This window comes from Wyeomyia smithii, chromosome 2 (genome assembly GCF_029784165.1).
Source record: "Wyeomyia smithii strain HCP4-BCI-WySm-NY-G18 chromosome 2, ASM2978416v1, whole genome shotgun sequence".
Classification (NCBI taxonomy): Eukaryota; Metazoa; Arthropoda; class Insecta; order Diptera; family Culicidae; genus Wyeomyia; species Wyeomyia smithii.
The window spans coordinates 117190467-117207655 of NC_073695.1; the positions used below are offsets into that span (position 1 = coordinate 117190467).

At 39.8% G+C, this 17189-nt stretch overlaps 2 protein-coding genes across 2 annotated transcripts; both read left to right on the forward strand.

Moving 5' to 3' along the window:
- Window positions 1-10397: 10397 nt before the first annotated feature.
- Window positions 10398-11618, forward strand: LOC129719839 (uncharacterized). The gene has a single exon (XM_055671248.1). It carries the CDS (start codon window positions 10398-10400, stop codon window positions 11616-11618), a length of 1221 nt encoding a protein of 406 aa, XP_055527223.1.
- Window positions 11619-11710: 92 nt separating this feature from the next.
- LOC129719840 (uncharacterized) lies at window positions 11711-12966 on the forward strand. Its single transcript, XM_055671249.1, has 2 exons — window positions 11711-12478; window positions 12520-12966. The coding sequence occupies exons 1-2, from the start codon at window positions 11711-11713 to the stop codon at window positions 12964-12966; spliced, it is 1215 nt and encodes a 404-aa protein (XP_055527224.1).
- The last annotated feature ends 4223 nt before the right edge of the window (window positions 12967-17189 follow it).

Below are 17189 nucleotides of genomic sequence, written 5' to 3' on the forward strand. Positions count from 1 at the left end.
AACCAAGGAATTCAGAAAAAATATAAGTTTCGACCGGAAGTATTGCCAGATAAATTATTTTTGTATTTGAAAACTAAATTTACATTTTTCGGCAAATGCAGCCATTTTTATTTTGAATTTGATAATTTCATCGTGTCCCTTGGAAAATTTCACATAAGAAACAACTATCATTTCGAGGTAATATGAGCCAATCTCGAGATATAACATTTTTACGAAAAAAGTTGTAAACTTCGTAATTAATTTTTTCTACAATTTATAGACGTAAGAGACCCGGTAAATAGTGATAGTTGAACTAAGAAGAAAATAAACCAAGGAATCCAGAAAAAATATTACTTTTGACTGGAAGTGTTGCCAGATAGATTATTTTTGTATTTTAAAACTAAATTTGCATTTTTCGGCCAATGCAGCTAATTTTATTTTAAATTTGATGGTTTCATCGTATTTCTTGGAAAATTTTACGTAAGAAACACTTATCACCCCGTGGTAATATGAACCAATCTCGAGATATAGCATTTTTACGAAAAAAGCTCTGAGTTTCGTAATTAATTTTTCGTAAAAATGTTATATCTCAAGATTGGCTCATATTACCACGGACTGGTAAGTGTTTCTTACGTAAAATTTTCTGATAAACACGATGAAACCATCAAATTTAAAATAAAATTAGCTGCATTGGCCGAAAAATGCAAATTTAATTTTAAAATACAAAAATAATCAATCTGGCAGCACTTCCGGGCAAAAACAATATTTTTTTTTGATTCCTTGGATAATTTTCCACAAAATTCACCTAACACTATTTTTCGGGTGCCTTAATTATAAAATAAAATAATTACGCAATTTACAACTTTTTTCGTAAAAATGTTATATTTCGAGATTGGCCCATTGTACCTCGAAATGATATTTGTTTCTTATGTGAAATTTTCCAAGGAACACGATGAAGTTATCAAATTTAAAATTAAATTGGCTGCATTTGCCGAAAAATATAAATTTAATTTTCAAACACAAAAATAATTTATCTGACAACACTTCCGGTCAAAACTTATTTTTTTCTGGATTCCTTGGTTTATTTCCTTCAAAAATCATCTATCAGTATGTTTCGGACATCTTACGTCTAAGAATTGTAAGAAAAAGAAAAAAGAGATTTTTGACAAACAATACTTGCAATAAATAGAGGGGTTCTGGAGAGCGGGAGGTATTCCAATCGACACCAAAATTGGGATTTTTCCAAAGAGATAGTAGATGAGTAATTTCCCCAACTTTGAACAAAATCTGTGATGGTCGTGTCCGGTACGTACTGCACTATCTATACTGTATACCTATCTGCAATTTGTTTCGTTGAGTTTTGAGTACTAGCTTTGACAATTATGGAATTTTTTTATTATTTGCTTTGATTTCATTTTATATTTTCTAATGAAACGATCAATCCCAAAAAATTCGACCTTGTCAATGGGCAAAAATAACCAACTTTTTTTGCTGGTACATTTGAAATGAAATGATCCTTTGAAAATCTCAAATTTTATTATTATGACAATGCTTATGTGTTTGCAATCTGAAAAAAAAAAACGCTATAATAACTCTCATTGCCTAAACGTCTCTTCAAAACGGCCAAACTAAACACTTTCATCGAATTTACATACGGCCTTGACTGTACTGATCATAATCCTGCTGGTAGTGGTAGCAATGCTCATTTTTGAAAAATTCAATCGCACGAAGCAGCACTGGAGAGTTTCATAGCAGTACGACATATGTACCGCTTTGGCAGAGCTACTGACGCAAAAAAATCCATCTGAAAAAAAGCAATATCTGATGGCAAGGGTAAGATTGAAAGTGTTTCTGTTAGCTAGTAATACGACTTGTACGAAAGGATGTCGCCTTCTGTAGCGAAGATAACTTTCAATGTCAACGACTACACACTGCGTAGTCAAATTGAAATCTGGTCAAATTGTTTTTCTTCCTCTCTGCATGTCGCCAACGGAACGGGGAAGCTTATTTGATGAAACAATACTCTGGTTGCCGTTTATTTGACTGCAATATGACTAGACTGCGGACGATTGAAAGCATTGCCTCCGAAAGACCCAGTAAGAGCTTTACCGGTGTACCAAATTGGTCCGATGGGAGGAAATTTGGCATTGCTGTTTCGTAGAGCACTCGTAATGCTATTAGTTGATCTATTGAGAGCATGGATTTCACTATTTTGGCAAGTAATTTTTTTGTATTTATTCTTTTTTTCTTGAATTATTTTGTAAGAATCAAGTGAAACGAAAAATTTGGAACATGCAAATAGGAATGCTCACTTCGAATTACATCCTTGTGCACTTCCATTGTTGCATCAGCAGCGGTTGAGCAACGTACGTTAAACAGTCCACTAGGACGATGGGAAAAAGTTTACTCTCAAAACATTTGGGTCATTGTGTAAGTGTGTGTTACGGCTGGTATAGGTCCCAGCTTCACGTGGCCGGGTGCACCGCCGACGCTAGGGCATTAGTATTCCAGTGACGTGAAGTAACGAGAGTGTTATAAATATTTATGTACTATTTTATGTGCGAACCAGGCAGCGAGACTAGCGTTGAGGTTGGTGAATGAGTGAATCAGTATTTCGGATGATCCGATGACGCTTCCTGCCGTCGGCAGTGGCCACCGAGGTACTGCTACTTGCTTATGCTTGCCGACGCGAACGCGATCATATGAGAAAGGCACGCGGGCATTGATTTAAGAAACGAAAAGCCATTTCTAAGGTCAAGGTAAGAGTTTATTAAGGAAGTGAACAGAAAGGTCTTTTGTCAGTGATTTGTCCAATTTTGCTATTAAATACTTTAGTCGAATTGTGGTAAGCATGGACAAAACATTTTTAAAGGCTTTTGAAGGGTAATCGTAAGTGAGCATATAATCAGACGCTTGGAATCGCCTATCCTTAGTCAGATTTATGACAGTGTTACCCTAATCCATTGGCCACCGGAAACATGAAACGCAAATCATACAAATCATCTCCAATTTATGCAAATTCATAGGCCACCTAGGCAACGTAGTCTCTACGGTAATGGATCACTAGGAAGGGTGTTTTCCTTCAGCATCGATCGGCGCAAGGCATGAGATGTGAGATGTTTTCTAATTAAAAGATGGATAACACCAGATAATTCATTCCATTTCGGTTGGGTACTCGTAAGCCGTAGAATTTCCGAGAGGCATTCGACAGCGTGTCGAAAAATTACTTTGATCTTATCGCCCTCGGTTGGAGATAGATTGTTGTCAGATATACCGACAGCGCGCACTCTGTTGGTTGGCCTCTGGAAAATGATGGCTGCTCAGATTATGGGAATGTCACATTGGGAAGGAGGAAAACGTGAGGGCGGAAACCGTGATGGAAAAAAGTGACAAATCATAACATCGCAGTGTGCGGCATGGCGTGGAAAATCCAATTGCTTCAATCACTCCAGGAGAGCGGCAGAAAAAAAATATACATCTCATTCCGTCAAGCTGAAGGGAGATCTGCCAAAGTTGATTCTTAGGGCAAGTGCAGATTTTTTGTAGAATTGGAAGCTGGGGCTTACGGTAGGATGTAGGGAGTACGTTTTCTTCTCTTGATCTTATCGTGAATTATGATTTGCATAACCTTATTAAGAAAAAATATTGTCAAGCATCTATCACACTCTGCTTGCTGCTCTTCTGCTAATCTACGCGTATTTACATTCATTTTGTTATCCGAGGGTTATCTATCCTTTCCACACTCACAAATATCGCGAATCTTTGGTTCAAGCCTCTTAAAACACATATAGTTAAGTATAAATAGGTATAAACTAAAGAAATTAAAAAAAAAATCGAAAAGATAATATGTTTCCATTTCTATATCTGTAATAGCCAGGTAGAGTAAGACAGATTCGCTGCAACAACAATAGGTTGAATTTTTTTTTGAGCTCAATTTTTGTCCGATTTGAGATCTGTTTTTTCCAAAGATGGGTAAGAAAACCCTATTATATAAAAGCTCTTTTGAAATTTTGAAACTGGTTTCGAAAAAACATCAAAAATTTCCGATTTCCCGCAAATAAAAAGAAGCGTAATTGTTTTCCCTCAAGGTGAAATGCGCAAACTCGAGGAAATTTGTTTTTGCATCAAAATACATAAAAAAATATACATAGAAGCCAAGGCAGAGGAACAAGTAATTTTTTTTGCCCTGTGATAAACACGGCGTCTTTGTAGAAGAGACTTATGTCTAAGAAAGCAGTAACGCCCTCAATAATCGTCATTCAAAAGCTGAAGGTTTCACCTTCAATATGCGACCGAAATTTGAATGTGCTGTTGGCGGATCTAGAACTATTTTTTCAGACATTCTCTTTTAATTGAAAAAATAGTGAAATGGGAACTGTAAAGAGTTATCAATGGTCTCCGATCGTACTGAAAGTTTCCGTATTTTTCAATATAATTGAACAATGTTTTGCATAATCTCAGATTTTTTTAAAAGAGTTAAATGGGATAAAAGAGACCCTCGAAACTCTTGTGTCCAAAATCTACTGAAAACTTGTTTTTTCAATGTTATATCTTTTTTTGATTGATTTCTCTGAAAATTACATTTTCAAGTTCTTCAAGTCAGATTACATCTCTCGATTGGTCACGAGGTACGATGCTTTAAAATACTAGGTTACAAGGTATATAACCTCCCAACTAGTCGTACCTCGAACGATGATGTTCTAACAAGCCAGTCGTCCTATGCTCAAATTTCGACTGGTAGAGACCGTTTGAATTTAAAAAAATTATCGTAATTTATACACCTATTAAATTTCGTCAAAAGAAAAAAACCGAATATCAAGTAACCAAAATAACGGGTGACAACTAGAAATTTTGAATTTTTTCAAGGCTCTCTTACTCCACAACAAACACACTCAGAGAGAAATAAGAATATGTATATGAAAGCTCTCTCTTCTCTTTTTATGCCAGTATTTTCCGATTTGTTAGATTGTGTTCAGAATAACGTCAAAACAAGGAGCTTCCCGCAAGCGCATTATACAGTTCGCCATGAACTGCACAACAATTTTGGCAAAAATTTCATGGTAAACCATTTTGAGAGCGAAAATCTTCTGGTTTCTGCTGTGTATGGTTTCCTGCAAACCTCAACTATAATCTGCCAGGAAGGTAGTGGAAGACCGGCCAGAGTAGTGGGCAGAAATGGACTTTTCCTTTTTGTCAAATCATTGTTCAATTCTAGTGGTTTGGCAAAATATATATCACAACGAATGTTTGCAGGACTTGTTTACTATTGAAATACTCAGAAAAGTATTTTCGCATGGACAATGTTGTCAAAGGCTTATAATAGCATGATTCAAGTTCTGAAGCAGGGCTACCCATTTTCGATTCAATCGTAATGAGATGATTGAACAAGCCTCTCCCTCTCACTTCGTGTAATGTCATAGTCAACTACTTTTTTCGTCTCATATTGTCGAAAAGAAAACTATCTGAGTCTGTTTCAAAGTGTGCTTTGGTTGTCAAGTAATATCAGTCGCCTCATGAACATCTTCAGTAAGATTGACTACCAACAGACTTTCACTGACTTTTTGAATTGCTTGAAATCAGACCCAGTCGTTTCATCTGTCAAATATTTTCATTTCATTGCATGATCTGATTGAAATCTCAGATGATATAAGTCATCATAGTGGTTCGCGACGTGACGCAGCATAAAGTGAAACAGAAAATAAAACAAGGGTTTGTTTGCAAACATGGATCTTCCCCCCGGTCCATGCAAAGAAAATGCTACCACCAATCGAGCATATCGCTTCTCGGAAGTTGCAGGAAAATACGTGCTAATCACTGATGTTGGATGGTCTTGCAACATTGAACCAGACGTCGAATGTAGCTACATGCAAAGGACTAAATTGGATCTACAGAATTGCATTCCTTCACACCCAGAGGGCGAATGCCCCAGGTTTGCTATTAGAGCAAGAGCCCTCGGCTAAGAAACCAACGGTCGTCCCGATGCGGCCTATTCCGGTCGATCAACAAGTGTTAGTCGAGGCAACAACGAAGCTCGTAGCCCTTCATAATCTCCCAGTTTCGTGGGTCGAATGGAGGGAATGGAAGTGTTACTCGATCCGATAAAGGTAGTTCTTCTTGGGATCACTTTGGATAGCAGAAACCTGAAGTGCTACCTAGCGAAGGCAGCAGCATTGGTGAGGCAAGAGATTACCACCGAAATAAGAGAAAAACTTGTATCTCTCAAAAGTGATCAGCCCAGTATGAGTTAAACGGAGAGCTGATCATTCGAACCCTAGGTAAGTGTTTATTGAGGAAACGATCAATAACCCTTTACGCCAAGCACGTCAAAGTGTAGTCATCACCATTACCAATAAAGCGAATAAATAAATTAAAAGAGTTACGTTTTTCACGAATTCTAGGATTTCACGAATTCTAGGATTCGTTCCTAAAAACCAAAATTTTTGCAAGTTATTTGTTTATTTGTTCATCGTCTTCGATCACATCGTACAGACTGGTTTGTCTTATGCTATATTTTCAATTCTATTTGAAAAACTATTTTTGGTCAAGTTAAAGTCAAATAAATCACTGACGTCATTGAATCCTCTTAGGCAGGAACTGAGCGGATTGTTATAACCATAGCTTGTCCTGTGCCCGAGTATGGAGATCATTGTCCAGTATCACAACTGGCGCTGAGGAACATTTATTTGGATTAGCAGGAGAAGGTCCGAGCAGTCAATATTGTTCGTTGGGACGTCGAAAACAAACAATCGTTGAAGTTTTATTCGTCTTGATGACAGCAATTCCAGGTCCATCAAACGACATCGTTGCGAGTAGTCGGGCAGATGTACAGGGTCATTCCACGGTAGGTGACGAAGAGCAAAACGTAAAAAACATTTTTGAACTCGCTCAATGCGAATAACTTAAGAGGTATGGTACGGGGCCCATATGGGAGCAGCGTACTCGAGAACACTGCGTACTAAAGCACAGTATGGTGCCTTAAGCGCGTACACGTTAGTAAACTGGGAAGCAATGCGGCGAATGAATCCAAGGATCGAAAAAGCTTTAGCGGTAATGGCGGAGATGTGTTGGTTGAAGCGGAGCTTGGAATCGATAATTACACCCAAGTCACGGATAGACTGCACACGGTCCAGTAAACTTGTGTCAATGTTGTACTGATGACTAATCAAATTATGACAGCGACTGAAAGTGATCACCTTGCATTTGTTGATGTTCACACGCATCCCGTTCTCTTTGCACCAACGTAAAAGGATATCGATGTCTTTTTGTAAGCAAATACAATCCAACATGGACTTAATTATTCGGAAAATTTTCAGGTCATCGGCGAAAAGCAGCTTTGCAGAAGAAATTCGTTGAAACAAGTCGTTAATGAAAAGCACGAAAATCAGCGGTCCCAGTACACTTCCCTGTGGAACTACAGACGGGATGTCGAACTTTCTAGAGCGTGCAGAGTTTACCTGGACGAATGCGCTTCTACCGGTCAAGTACTACATTAACCAGTCGGATATCCAATCGGGGAAGCCCATGTGCCTCAGCTTCTCAATTGCGAAGGTGTGCGGAGCGGTATCGAATGCTTTTGAGAAGTCGATGTATACCGAGTTCGACATTCAATTTCCCGAAATAATACGCTGGTGTAGCATAGCAAATTAGTTGTTGTAGTTGTTGAGCGACGCGGGACGAAACCGTGCTGATCGGTCGATATTATCGATTTAACTGCGGATACCATGACCTCATGCATCAGAGATTCAAGAAGCTTCCCTAGACAGCAGAGAATTGATATTCCGCGGTAGTTTCCAACTTTTCGTGTGCTCCCTGATTTGTGAACGGGTATCATTTTGGCCGTCTTCCATAAAGTCGGGAAAATTGTCATCCAGCGATCGATTAAACAACAATGTTATACAGGATGTGTTATACAGGAGTACAATTTAACACTCTCGCACGTCACGGAGCGTCACCTGCGACAATGGGGCGAATATGCTCGCCGCTGTGAAATAGTTCAAGCTGGAGCTGGAGAAGCAATACCAGAGCAATCTGTTGCCGATGATGATGATGATAATTTCGTTTACACAGACCAGGACGCGGAACATGATATGCCGAAGCATCATCTAACTGCTGCTTTAGGAGAGGAGCTACGCGAGAGCCTAAACCCTCTCCACTACGCGGTCCATACACTACAGCTAGCGATTCTAGACGTAGTGAGCAAGTAAGCTACTAACTGAGACTGCCAAGAAATGCAGATTGGTTTAGTACACCAGCGCCTTCGAGCTGCAGAAGGCACGATACCATCCCGTTTGAGGACAAACCCGTTGGTGCGGTATTTATTCGACGGTGTCCTGTATCCTCGACACAAAATCGTCTTCCGAGAAACTGGCAGAGCAGTTCCCTGAGATGGGTAGTTACATAGCTTTTACGACATTTGATTCACAATTACCATTTCCTACCTTTTCAGATCTTTCGGGAAGCTGGGACTTTGCGAGACAATATGCAGAGGCATTCAAACCTCTTTTCATATGCACCAAAAACATGCAATCGAAGCATGTTTTGCTGAGTGAATTTTATCTTCAATGAATGATTACTATTCAAAAAGTAAAGAAAATTGATACGAACCCATTCTCAGCAGCACTTGTCAAATAGCTGAATAAAGGATTGGCAAGTCTGCGAACATCTCGTGCATTCAAAATCGCACTCTATCTCGACCCCAGACCTAATTTCCCTGGCTCCAAGTTGTTTACCAGTGTGGAGAAAGAAGAAATCAGGTATTAAACTCGACTGTATGCATAACTGTTTTATATATCCCATAATTGTTTATGAAAACTACACTATTTGAAAATAGACGTATTATCATTTCAATAAAAACAGTAAAATTTATTTAACCCATTCAAAATTGTTCAGTCGTACATCGTTGAAATCTGGAACAGAATTCGTCAACTGCAATTTCCGGTGGCGAAACCATCAGACGTTCAGCAGCTCTTCAACCAAGAAAAAGGTGAAGCTGAGAATGACGTGGTATTTACAAAGCCTTTCGGGGGCACTATGGAATCCTCTTTTGTGGAAGACAATAACTTCAATCAACAGTTCAAGGGTATAGAAGTAGAGCCAAGACGAACATAAAACTGCGACGTATGGAAATTTTGGGTTGACCGCTAGTGTACACATCCTGAATTGAGTGCAGTTGCTGCGGTGGTGTTAGCTACACCGTCTAACCAAGTATCGGTTGAGAGAGCATTCAGTGCTTTAACATTGGTGCTCACTAACAACCGATCAACTCATGTTGAGGATACACTATCAAAGTCCAGCTGGTCTCAAGGTACAATGCTGACCTAACAAGCCAATTGTCGTATGTTCGAGTCCCGGCTCGGCAGAGACTGTTAGTGTTAGTAGTATCGTAGCGCTAGTCCCGCAATGTAGCACCAAGGCTTTGCTTTGTCCTGTGATTGATACTTGGCAGTAAGCTAGAACAAGGAGTGTGGCACAGTCACATGAATTACTAGTTGTACCAACAATAAAAGCATGCCGATACAGTAACTTAAGTTTTCGACTGGAATTGATGTATTATTTAAGGGATTTATATTTCGGCTTACAGTCTAATGAATTGCGTTGATTTCTATCTGCTCATCACCAACGTTTCGGTCCTTCTATGGGACCATCATCAGGGCCTAAACTATATTTCACATTTTACGTACAAATTGATTTACATAAGGACAATATTACACTATATGACATTGAAAAACTACTCACTCGAAAACAGTAACCAACAAGTTAAAAAGTTTGTGCAAAACATAAAAAGGTCGGGTCGTAAAGGGTTTAATGCCGTACATCCGAAGCGCAGATTCAAGTTTGGTTCATTTTGGTGAAAAAACCTATCGAGCGATACACTTCGCCTCCATCACACAAAAAATTTTCCCACTCGAACTTTCGGACTCTAGCCCAAACACCAACACTACAGGAGAGAAAGAAATATTCTGTGCAGACAAGTCTATGAGCTTTGGTTAGTGTTGGAATCAAATGCTTCGTTGGTGTCGCTCTGGTGCTGACGGGCTGCTGTTGGTCGCTCCGCTCTCAGATTCGCTACACTTGTAAGCAGATAGCTATATGTAGCGCTGATGCCATCAGTGTCCGTACGTCGCCTGTGTTTTGAAACTGGTATCGACTATCGATGGATTGTTTATATCAAAACTTGTTGGTTACTGTTTTCGAGTGAGTAGTTTTTCAATGTCATATAGTGTAATATTGTCCTTATGTAAATCAATTTGTACGTAAAATGTGAAATATATTTTAGGCCCTGATGATGGTCCCATAGAAGGACCGAAACGTTGGTGATGAGCAGATAGAAATCAACGCAATTCATCAGACTGCAAGCCGAAATATAAATCCCTTAAATAATACATCAATTCCAGTCGAAAACTTAAGTTACAATAACAATGGCAGAAGCGTCACATACATCATTTTACGCGCAGATTGGTCAGCGTTATGGACAGGAAACCCTAGAAATATTGAAGGCGTATGCCAACTACAACCAGAAACTTGGTAACATGCTGAATCGGAAGAATTTTCTCCTCGAGTGTCGGAGGAAAGGCCTGGTTCCGCCACATATAGTGCATTCGCTGAAATGTGTACACGGGTTTTTAGCTAGCAGAAGTCCGTTTGCCCGAAAACTGACATCCCATATCGCCAGGTTTCAAAAATCTCTGCTGAATACTGAGATTCAGGATACTTTCCACAACGTCAAGATGATACAACAAAGCATATCGTGTTTACGAAATCGGATCGTTAAATCCACGGACCCGGATTTGTATCGACAGTTTCTAACGAGTCAGGAATTTGCATTCTACACGAACCTCCGTAAAAGAACCGAACAAACGAATAAAAAATTGCGTAAGTTGCTCACGAGCACGGCAGACGATAATCAATCATACGAGCCCAATGTCAATGAAAGGGCTATTTTGAACACTACCACTGTATCTATCCCCCAGGAGTGCTTTACGCTGTTGAGCATGGGTCCTAAGTTTGCTCTCCCGTACAGATCGTTTGCCGAAATGCCTTACATTCATCTTATTGCCGATGTTGAAATGGTCTTGTCTTCGGAGTCGAATCAAGATACACGTGAACGAACGGGATGCCAAGTCATTAACGAAATGCAAAACTTCTTAAGAAGATCCTCCACCAGCACACAAGTCGAAGTCTTTTGTCACCGGGCAGAGACCGTAACAAGGAAATTCGTCAGAACTCATCCGGACATCTTAATCACGGAGGCGGACATAGGAAACCGAACCGTTATAATGAGTCTGGAGAAGTACGATGAGAAAATGAAGCAGTTGGTCGAGGACACGAATACGTATGAGCCTTTGACTAGGGACCCCACGGCTAAGTACCAACGAATGGACAACAGCATAGTGCAGCGTTTGCATCATTTACGTCTCATCGATGACAGAACGAAATACCAACTTAAAAGCAGCAATGCGATATGTCCTCGCATATACGGTTTACCCAAGGCACATAAACAAGGCAAACCACTACGTCCGGTAGTCCCCCACATTACTGCACCAACCTACAACCTATGCAGATACGTCTCCAAGCTTCAGTCGACAGTGTTTACAACGCAAAAAATTCAAAAACTTTCTGTGAGTATGTTAACCAACTAGAGGTTCCGCAGGACCACATATTAGTATCGTTTGATGTGGTTTCTCTTTTCACAAATGTGACTTAACATGCTGTGACACATGACGTTATAATGATGTGGGATGAGATAAAGAAAAACACGGAAATTAATCTGGATTTATTTCTCGAGATTCTGGAATTTTGCATCGATGCCAGTTTCTTTGTTTTCCGTGGAAAGTTTTTCCACCAACTATCGGGAACTGCAATGGGCTGCCCTTTGTCACCTATTCTGGCCGACATAGTGATGAACAACATTATTACCAAAGCAGCGCAGGCAGCAGGCATTCCCACCCATCACATTAGAAAGTATGTTGATGACCGTTTCGTGCTGATCCACAGGGACAGAGTACAAGAAGTTCTCGACATCTTTAATCTGCAGGATGAAAACATACGTTTCACTTGTAAAGTGGAGGAGAATGGTAGACTACCGTACCTGGATATTCTGCTAATTAGAACCGACGACGGAAGGATCCAAACGGATTGGTATGCCAAGCCGATGGCATCAGGCAGAATGCTTAATTATTTCTCGTTCCATCCAATGGCTCAAAAAATCGGGGTTGTCTTCAATTTCATTGACCGGGTTCGAACGTTGAGCACCTTTCGCACGGAGGACGAGAAGAAACAGATTATAACTAAAATCCTACTAAGTAACAACTATCCACTGCGGCTTATCAACAGAATGCTTCGCCACGGCCGCCCTCCAGAAATAACAGAAACAACTAGCAAGCCAGACTGTTATCGATCGTTGGTACATATACTAGGTCTCACACCTATGATAAAACGCACACTAAAAATCAACATGCCTTCGGTGGGAATGCTTGCAGCAGCGATCACACAGTCAGGAGTTTGTGTAGGACTGCTAAAGATCCAGTTCCCCATATGCAGAAAAGTAATGCCGTGTACCGAATTGCATGTATTGACTGCGAGAAATGCTTCATCGGTATGACCAAAAATCAGCTGCGAACGAGAATGTACGGCCACCAGTCGTTAGTGAACACTCTCGATCGGCACCTATCGACTGGTCACGAATACTCTGATCCACTGATACAGCAGCTCAGAGAGAAATCTGCTCTGTTTGAGCACGCTATAGATCAACAACACCGTTTTGATATAAACAATCCATCGATAGTCGATACCAGTTTCAAAACACAGGCGCTGCCGGTATTGGAGATGTGCCACATATACACCACTCCTGATACGGTCAATCGACGTACGGACACTGATGGCATCAGCGCTACATATAGCTATCTGCTTATAAGTGTAGCGAATCTGAGAGTGGAGCGACCAACAGCAACCCAGTCAGCACCAGAGCGACACCAACGAAGCATTTGATTGCAACACTAACCAAAGCTCATAGACTTGTCCGCACAGAATATTTCTTTCTCTCCTGTAGTATTGGTGTTTGGGCTAGAGTCTGACAGTTCGAGTGGGAAAAATTTTTTGTGTGATGGAGGCGAAGTGTATCGCTCGATAGGTTTTTTCACCAAAATGAACCAAATTTGAATCTGCGCTTCGGATGTACGGCATTAAACCCTTTACGACCCGACCTTTTCATGTTTTGCACAAACTTTTTAACTTGTTGGTTACTGTTTTCGAGTGAGTAGTTTTTCAATGTCATATAGTGTCCTTATGTCCTTATGTAAATCAATTTGTACGTAAAATGTGAAATATATTTTAGGCCCTGATGATGGTCCCATAGAAGGACCGAAACGTTGGTGATGAGCAGATAGAAATCAACGCAATTCATTAGACTGCAAGCCAAAATATAAATCCCTTAAATCATGCCGATATAGTGAAGGTAATACAGCATGGTAGGTTTCAGTGGGCTAGACATTTAGCCAGAATGCCTGATGGTAGAGCCCCCAAAACTATCTCTAGCAAAAAATCAGGAAGAGGCTGTCGACTTCGTGGTAGGCCTCGCACTAGGTGAAAGTGCACAGTGAAAGAAAATGCACGATCTGCTTGTGTACGAAGTGATTGGAGAACGGTTACCCAGAACAGAAAAAGCTGTACATCTCTTATTCGTTCGGCGCTAGACCGGGAAACGGTTCGTAGTGCAACAAAGCATGTAAGTATCGGTAGGATCGTACGTAAAGATGGCATTTTAGACAGCTTCCAGGCCTTTAATTCTACGAGCCCACTGTCACAAGAGACGACTCTAATAAATTTAAGTATGTTTCCACTGATAAAATAGCCAGCAAATTTTTAATTTAGTGAGGGATTCGCAACTATGGACGCTAAATCAAGGCTCTCGTCACAAACAAGAAAATGGATACGAAAACGTGTATAGAATAGTGCCTGTTATACTCGTGTCCTTCAGTTTATCAAGACTCACAAAGGTCCAGTAAAGTTTTGACCAGATTAGACAAGCTATCCACACCATCGAAAGAAAAATATTGAGCAATTGTCAGGCAGAATTTGAAGAAAAGTGTCAAAGCGACCCGGGATGATACTAAGAGATCGTAAAATAAAATGGCCGGTGAAGTTGACAGTGAATTCATTCCGATGAAGGGTACCCGAAGAAAAGTACAAAAAATCATCAAATTTTTAGCGGAATAATTTAACAACACAACTGGTTTTGTGACTTGGGGTTCTGAAAAATGGATGAAGCTCTATGTAGATGTACCTTTGTTTTTTTTTTGAAAAAATAAAAAAAAACGGCAAAGATGAATTGTTTGTCCCTGCATGTACAAAATTAACCCCGAAAAATTCAATGAAAACGGTAAGTCTCAAAATTTAAAGTTATTTAAGTTGAAAACTTCTTACCTATTTTCCTTCGGTTAGGTAGACACAGAGTTACTGGCAGAAGTTGTACACACCAAATTCCCGAAAGCCAATTTCAGTAATCTTTACTGAAGTTCAACAATAAAAGCCATATACTGAAATTTCAGCAATTTAAAAGTGTACTGAAAATTCAGCAACTTCTTTTACTTTACTGACATTCAGCAATCTTTACTTCAATTGCTAAATATTCGGTACCTGTCATCGACTGCTTCGTACTGCGGCTGCCAAAATGAAGAAAAAAATAGTTTGTTGTCAATTTGTTTAATGCGCGTAGATTTGTCGGGAAGAAATTCATTTGAAAAGTGGGTCCGGACCTCGAGGAAGTGCTTCAAAACCTAAAAGTCGACCGTTGCGACGTGGAGATTCTGCTTGGTGAGTAGAATAGTTAATTATTCCCGTATTTTCAGTTCGCTGTAAGGTAGAGGGCATTGCCATATGTTCCTCGGCCATCGGATGGACTTCGGCGGCACATTTCACAATAAAAATGCTCATATTTGTACAATAAGGGTAAGATGAAATAAATCTTAAGAAAAAATCAATTTTAAACGTGTTTTCAAACCCATATAAAGAATTCCCACTCTACTGATATTTCAGCAATCTGACGGACCTTTGCTGAATTCTATCAGCAAAAGACTGTCAAAATATGCAGCGGCCGACATTGCTGAATGTTCGGCAACGCATTGTATAATGCTGGAAATTCAGTAAAGTCCCGTCAAACAGAATGACATTTCACAATGCTGAAACGTTCAGTAATTTTTCATTGCTGAATGGATTACTGATGCTTCAGCGTGGCAAAATTTAGTGAAAGTTTATTGAATTTCAGCAAAAAAAGTTTAGTGTGTATGGAATAATATCGCCACGATTCTTTATTAATTATTAAACATTCGTAGGTCACAAGTCTAATTATTAATTTCTTCCAAAATGGAGTTCGAATGGCTCCTAACGGGAAAGTTCACAACAGTCCGACAATAGACGAGTTTTTTTTCGTAATGTTATGGTATAACATAAGCACATATACCATTTTTTTGTAGCTTTGAACTTTTATAAAACTTTAAAAACCTTGAAAGGATGATATTCCAAAACTTTAAATCGGTAGTTATTTATATAATAAGGTGATAAAAGAATAAATAGTATCTATATCAATCCGTCTTTTTCCATAAAAACACGATTCAATTGTACGAAGTGCAAACAAAAAGCCATTAATGAGTATGTGATCAAAATGAAACGAATGATAATTTATTTTACCCATAATACACCTGACGAATGTATTTGGTCAAATAGAACAACAAAAAGATGGTTCGAAAATGTTACGCTGTCCGGCAAAAAAGCGCCTCTTATTTTAATGAACACTACTGTCTGCTAAACGTTACCAAATGCCTACTGCATTTATAACATGCTTTAGGAATTTTCTGCCAGAGCCAGCCAAAGTAATTCAGTGGCTCGTGGAATCGATAGTTTCAGACACATAGGAAGAGGATCGCCAAAGATGAGTAGAAATTCGAAATACGGACGGACGGACGGACGGACGGACGGATGGGTGGATGGATTGGTTTCTGTCTTTTTTTTTTTCAATCTTCCACGCTTGACTGTTTTCTGCTGCTGTCAAGTTCAGCTCACCACTGTTTAGTTTGTTTGTTTCTTGTTATTTATGGTTTTTCGAAATGTTTCGCGTATTTTCAGCGCTGTTTCTCTTCCTACCCTTGGATCGCATTTTTTGCATCAGTTTGACTCAGTTGTACCTACGCGAACAATTGTTTAATATTCTGTTTAAATTCATTCACCGTTACTCGCGGTAGATACAATGCAGTCTGTTGTCAAGTATTGGTCAGAAAGGCTAGTGGCGGAGGAAATACTCCCCGGGGATCACCGCAAGACTCCAGCAGTGAAGTTGTGCTGTCTGCTGGGTTTGGTGACAGAGAGAAGCTTTCGCATTCAGCGTGTGGCCTGCCTGAAATCCATCAGACGAAACACTTACATCGGCCAAAGTGGTGGTGTATTGTCCGGTTGGATCGGGAGGGCGCGGCAGGATTGCCTGAGATATTCGACTGTACGAGCAATTGATTGATCTGCTCAAGTCGATCGCGATTGTTGACGAAACACTGCTTCTTGGCTTCTGCTGTTGGATTGATGGTCATGATTTGTGGCTTGCTTACTTTTGTTGCCTGGTTGGTAGGCCCTTGGCACCAACGACATGGGCTTGGGAAGCTCGAACAGGAGTTCATTAACGAGAACTGATGGCCCTGTGCTCGGGTTTCGGGCTGGAAGCATAGGTGGGAAGAAGTGCTGGTACGTGTGAGATTGAAACAGAAAGTAACATCATTACGAAGGTAGTCGGAGACGGCGGATCGTTATGTTTCCTGGGCTGGGTTTGCTTTGCTGGCCACCAGGCAAAACAATGCGTTCCTGGAATGATGGATATCTCTGATTTTTTGCTAATGTGTAGAGTGAGATTCTCTTGTTCAACCTAAAGATATGTGACATATGTCGAAACGATGTCTGGTGTAGTTAGTCCAGAATGCGAAGACATTATATACTTAACAAACAGACACCGTTTGATTGTGATTTGGGTTTCAAATTTTCCGGAAATGTTGCATGAAATACTAAAACTCACTCTGATAGCAAGTATTACATCTCAAACACATTTAGAAGCTTGAAGATAACAATTGGATCATTGATAGACCAAAATTGTGAAATGTTTCTCATAATTCTGATCGATAAATATCGCGATAAAGTTTCTTAAATATAGAGAAATATTACACAAACATTTCTTT

Coding starts and splice junctions, on each gene's coding strand:
- LOC129719839 (XM_055671248.1), top strand. CDS start 10,398: ATGGCAGAAGCGTCACATACATCATTTTACGCGCAGATTGGTCAGCGT.
- LOC129719840 (XM_055671249.1), top strand. CDS start 11,711: ATGTGGGATGAGATAAAGAAAAACACGGAAATTAATCTGGATTTATTT. Junction 12,479..12,519: donor CAGCGATCACACAGTCAGGA/GTTTGTGTAGGA, acceptor CCCCATATGCAG/AAAAGTAATGCCGTGTACCG.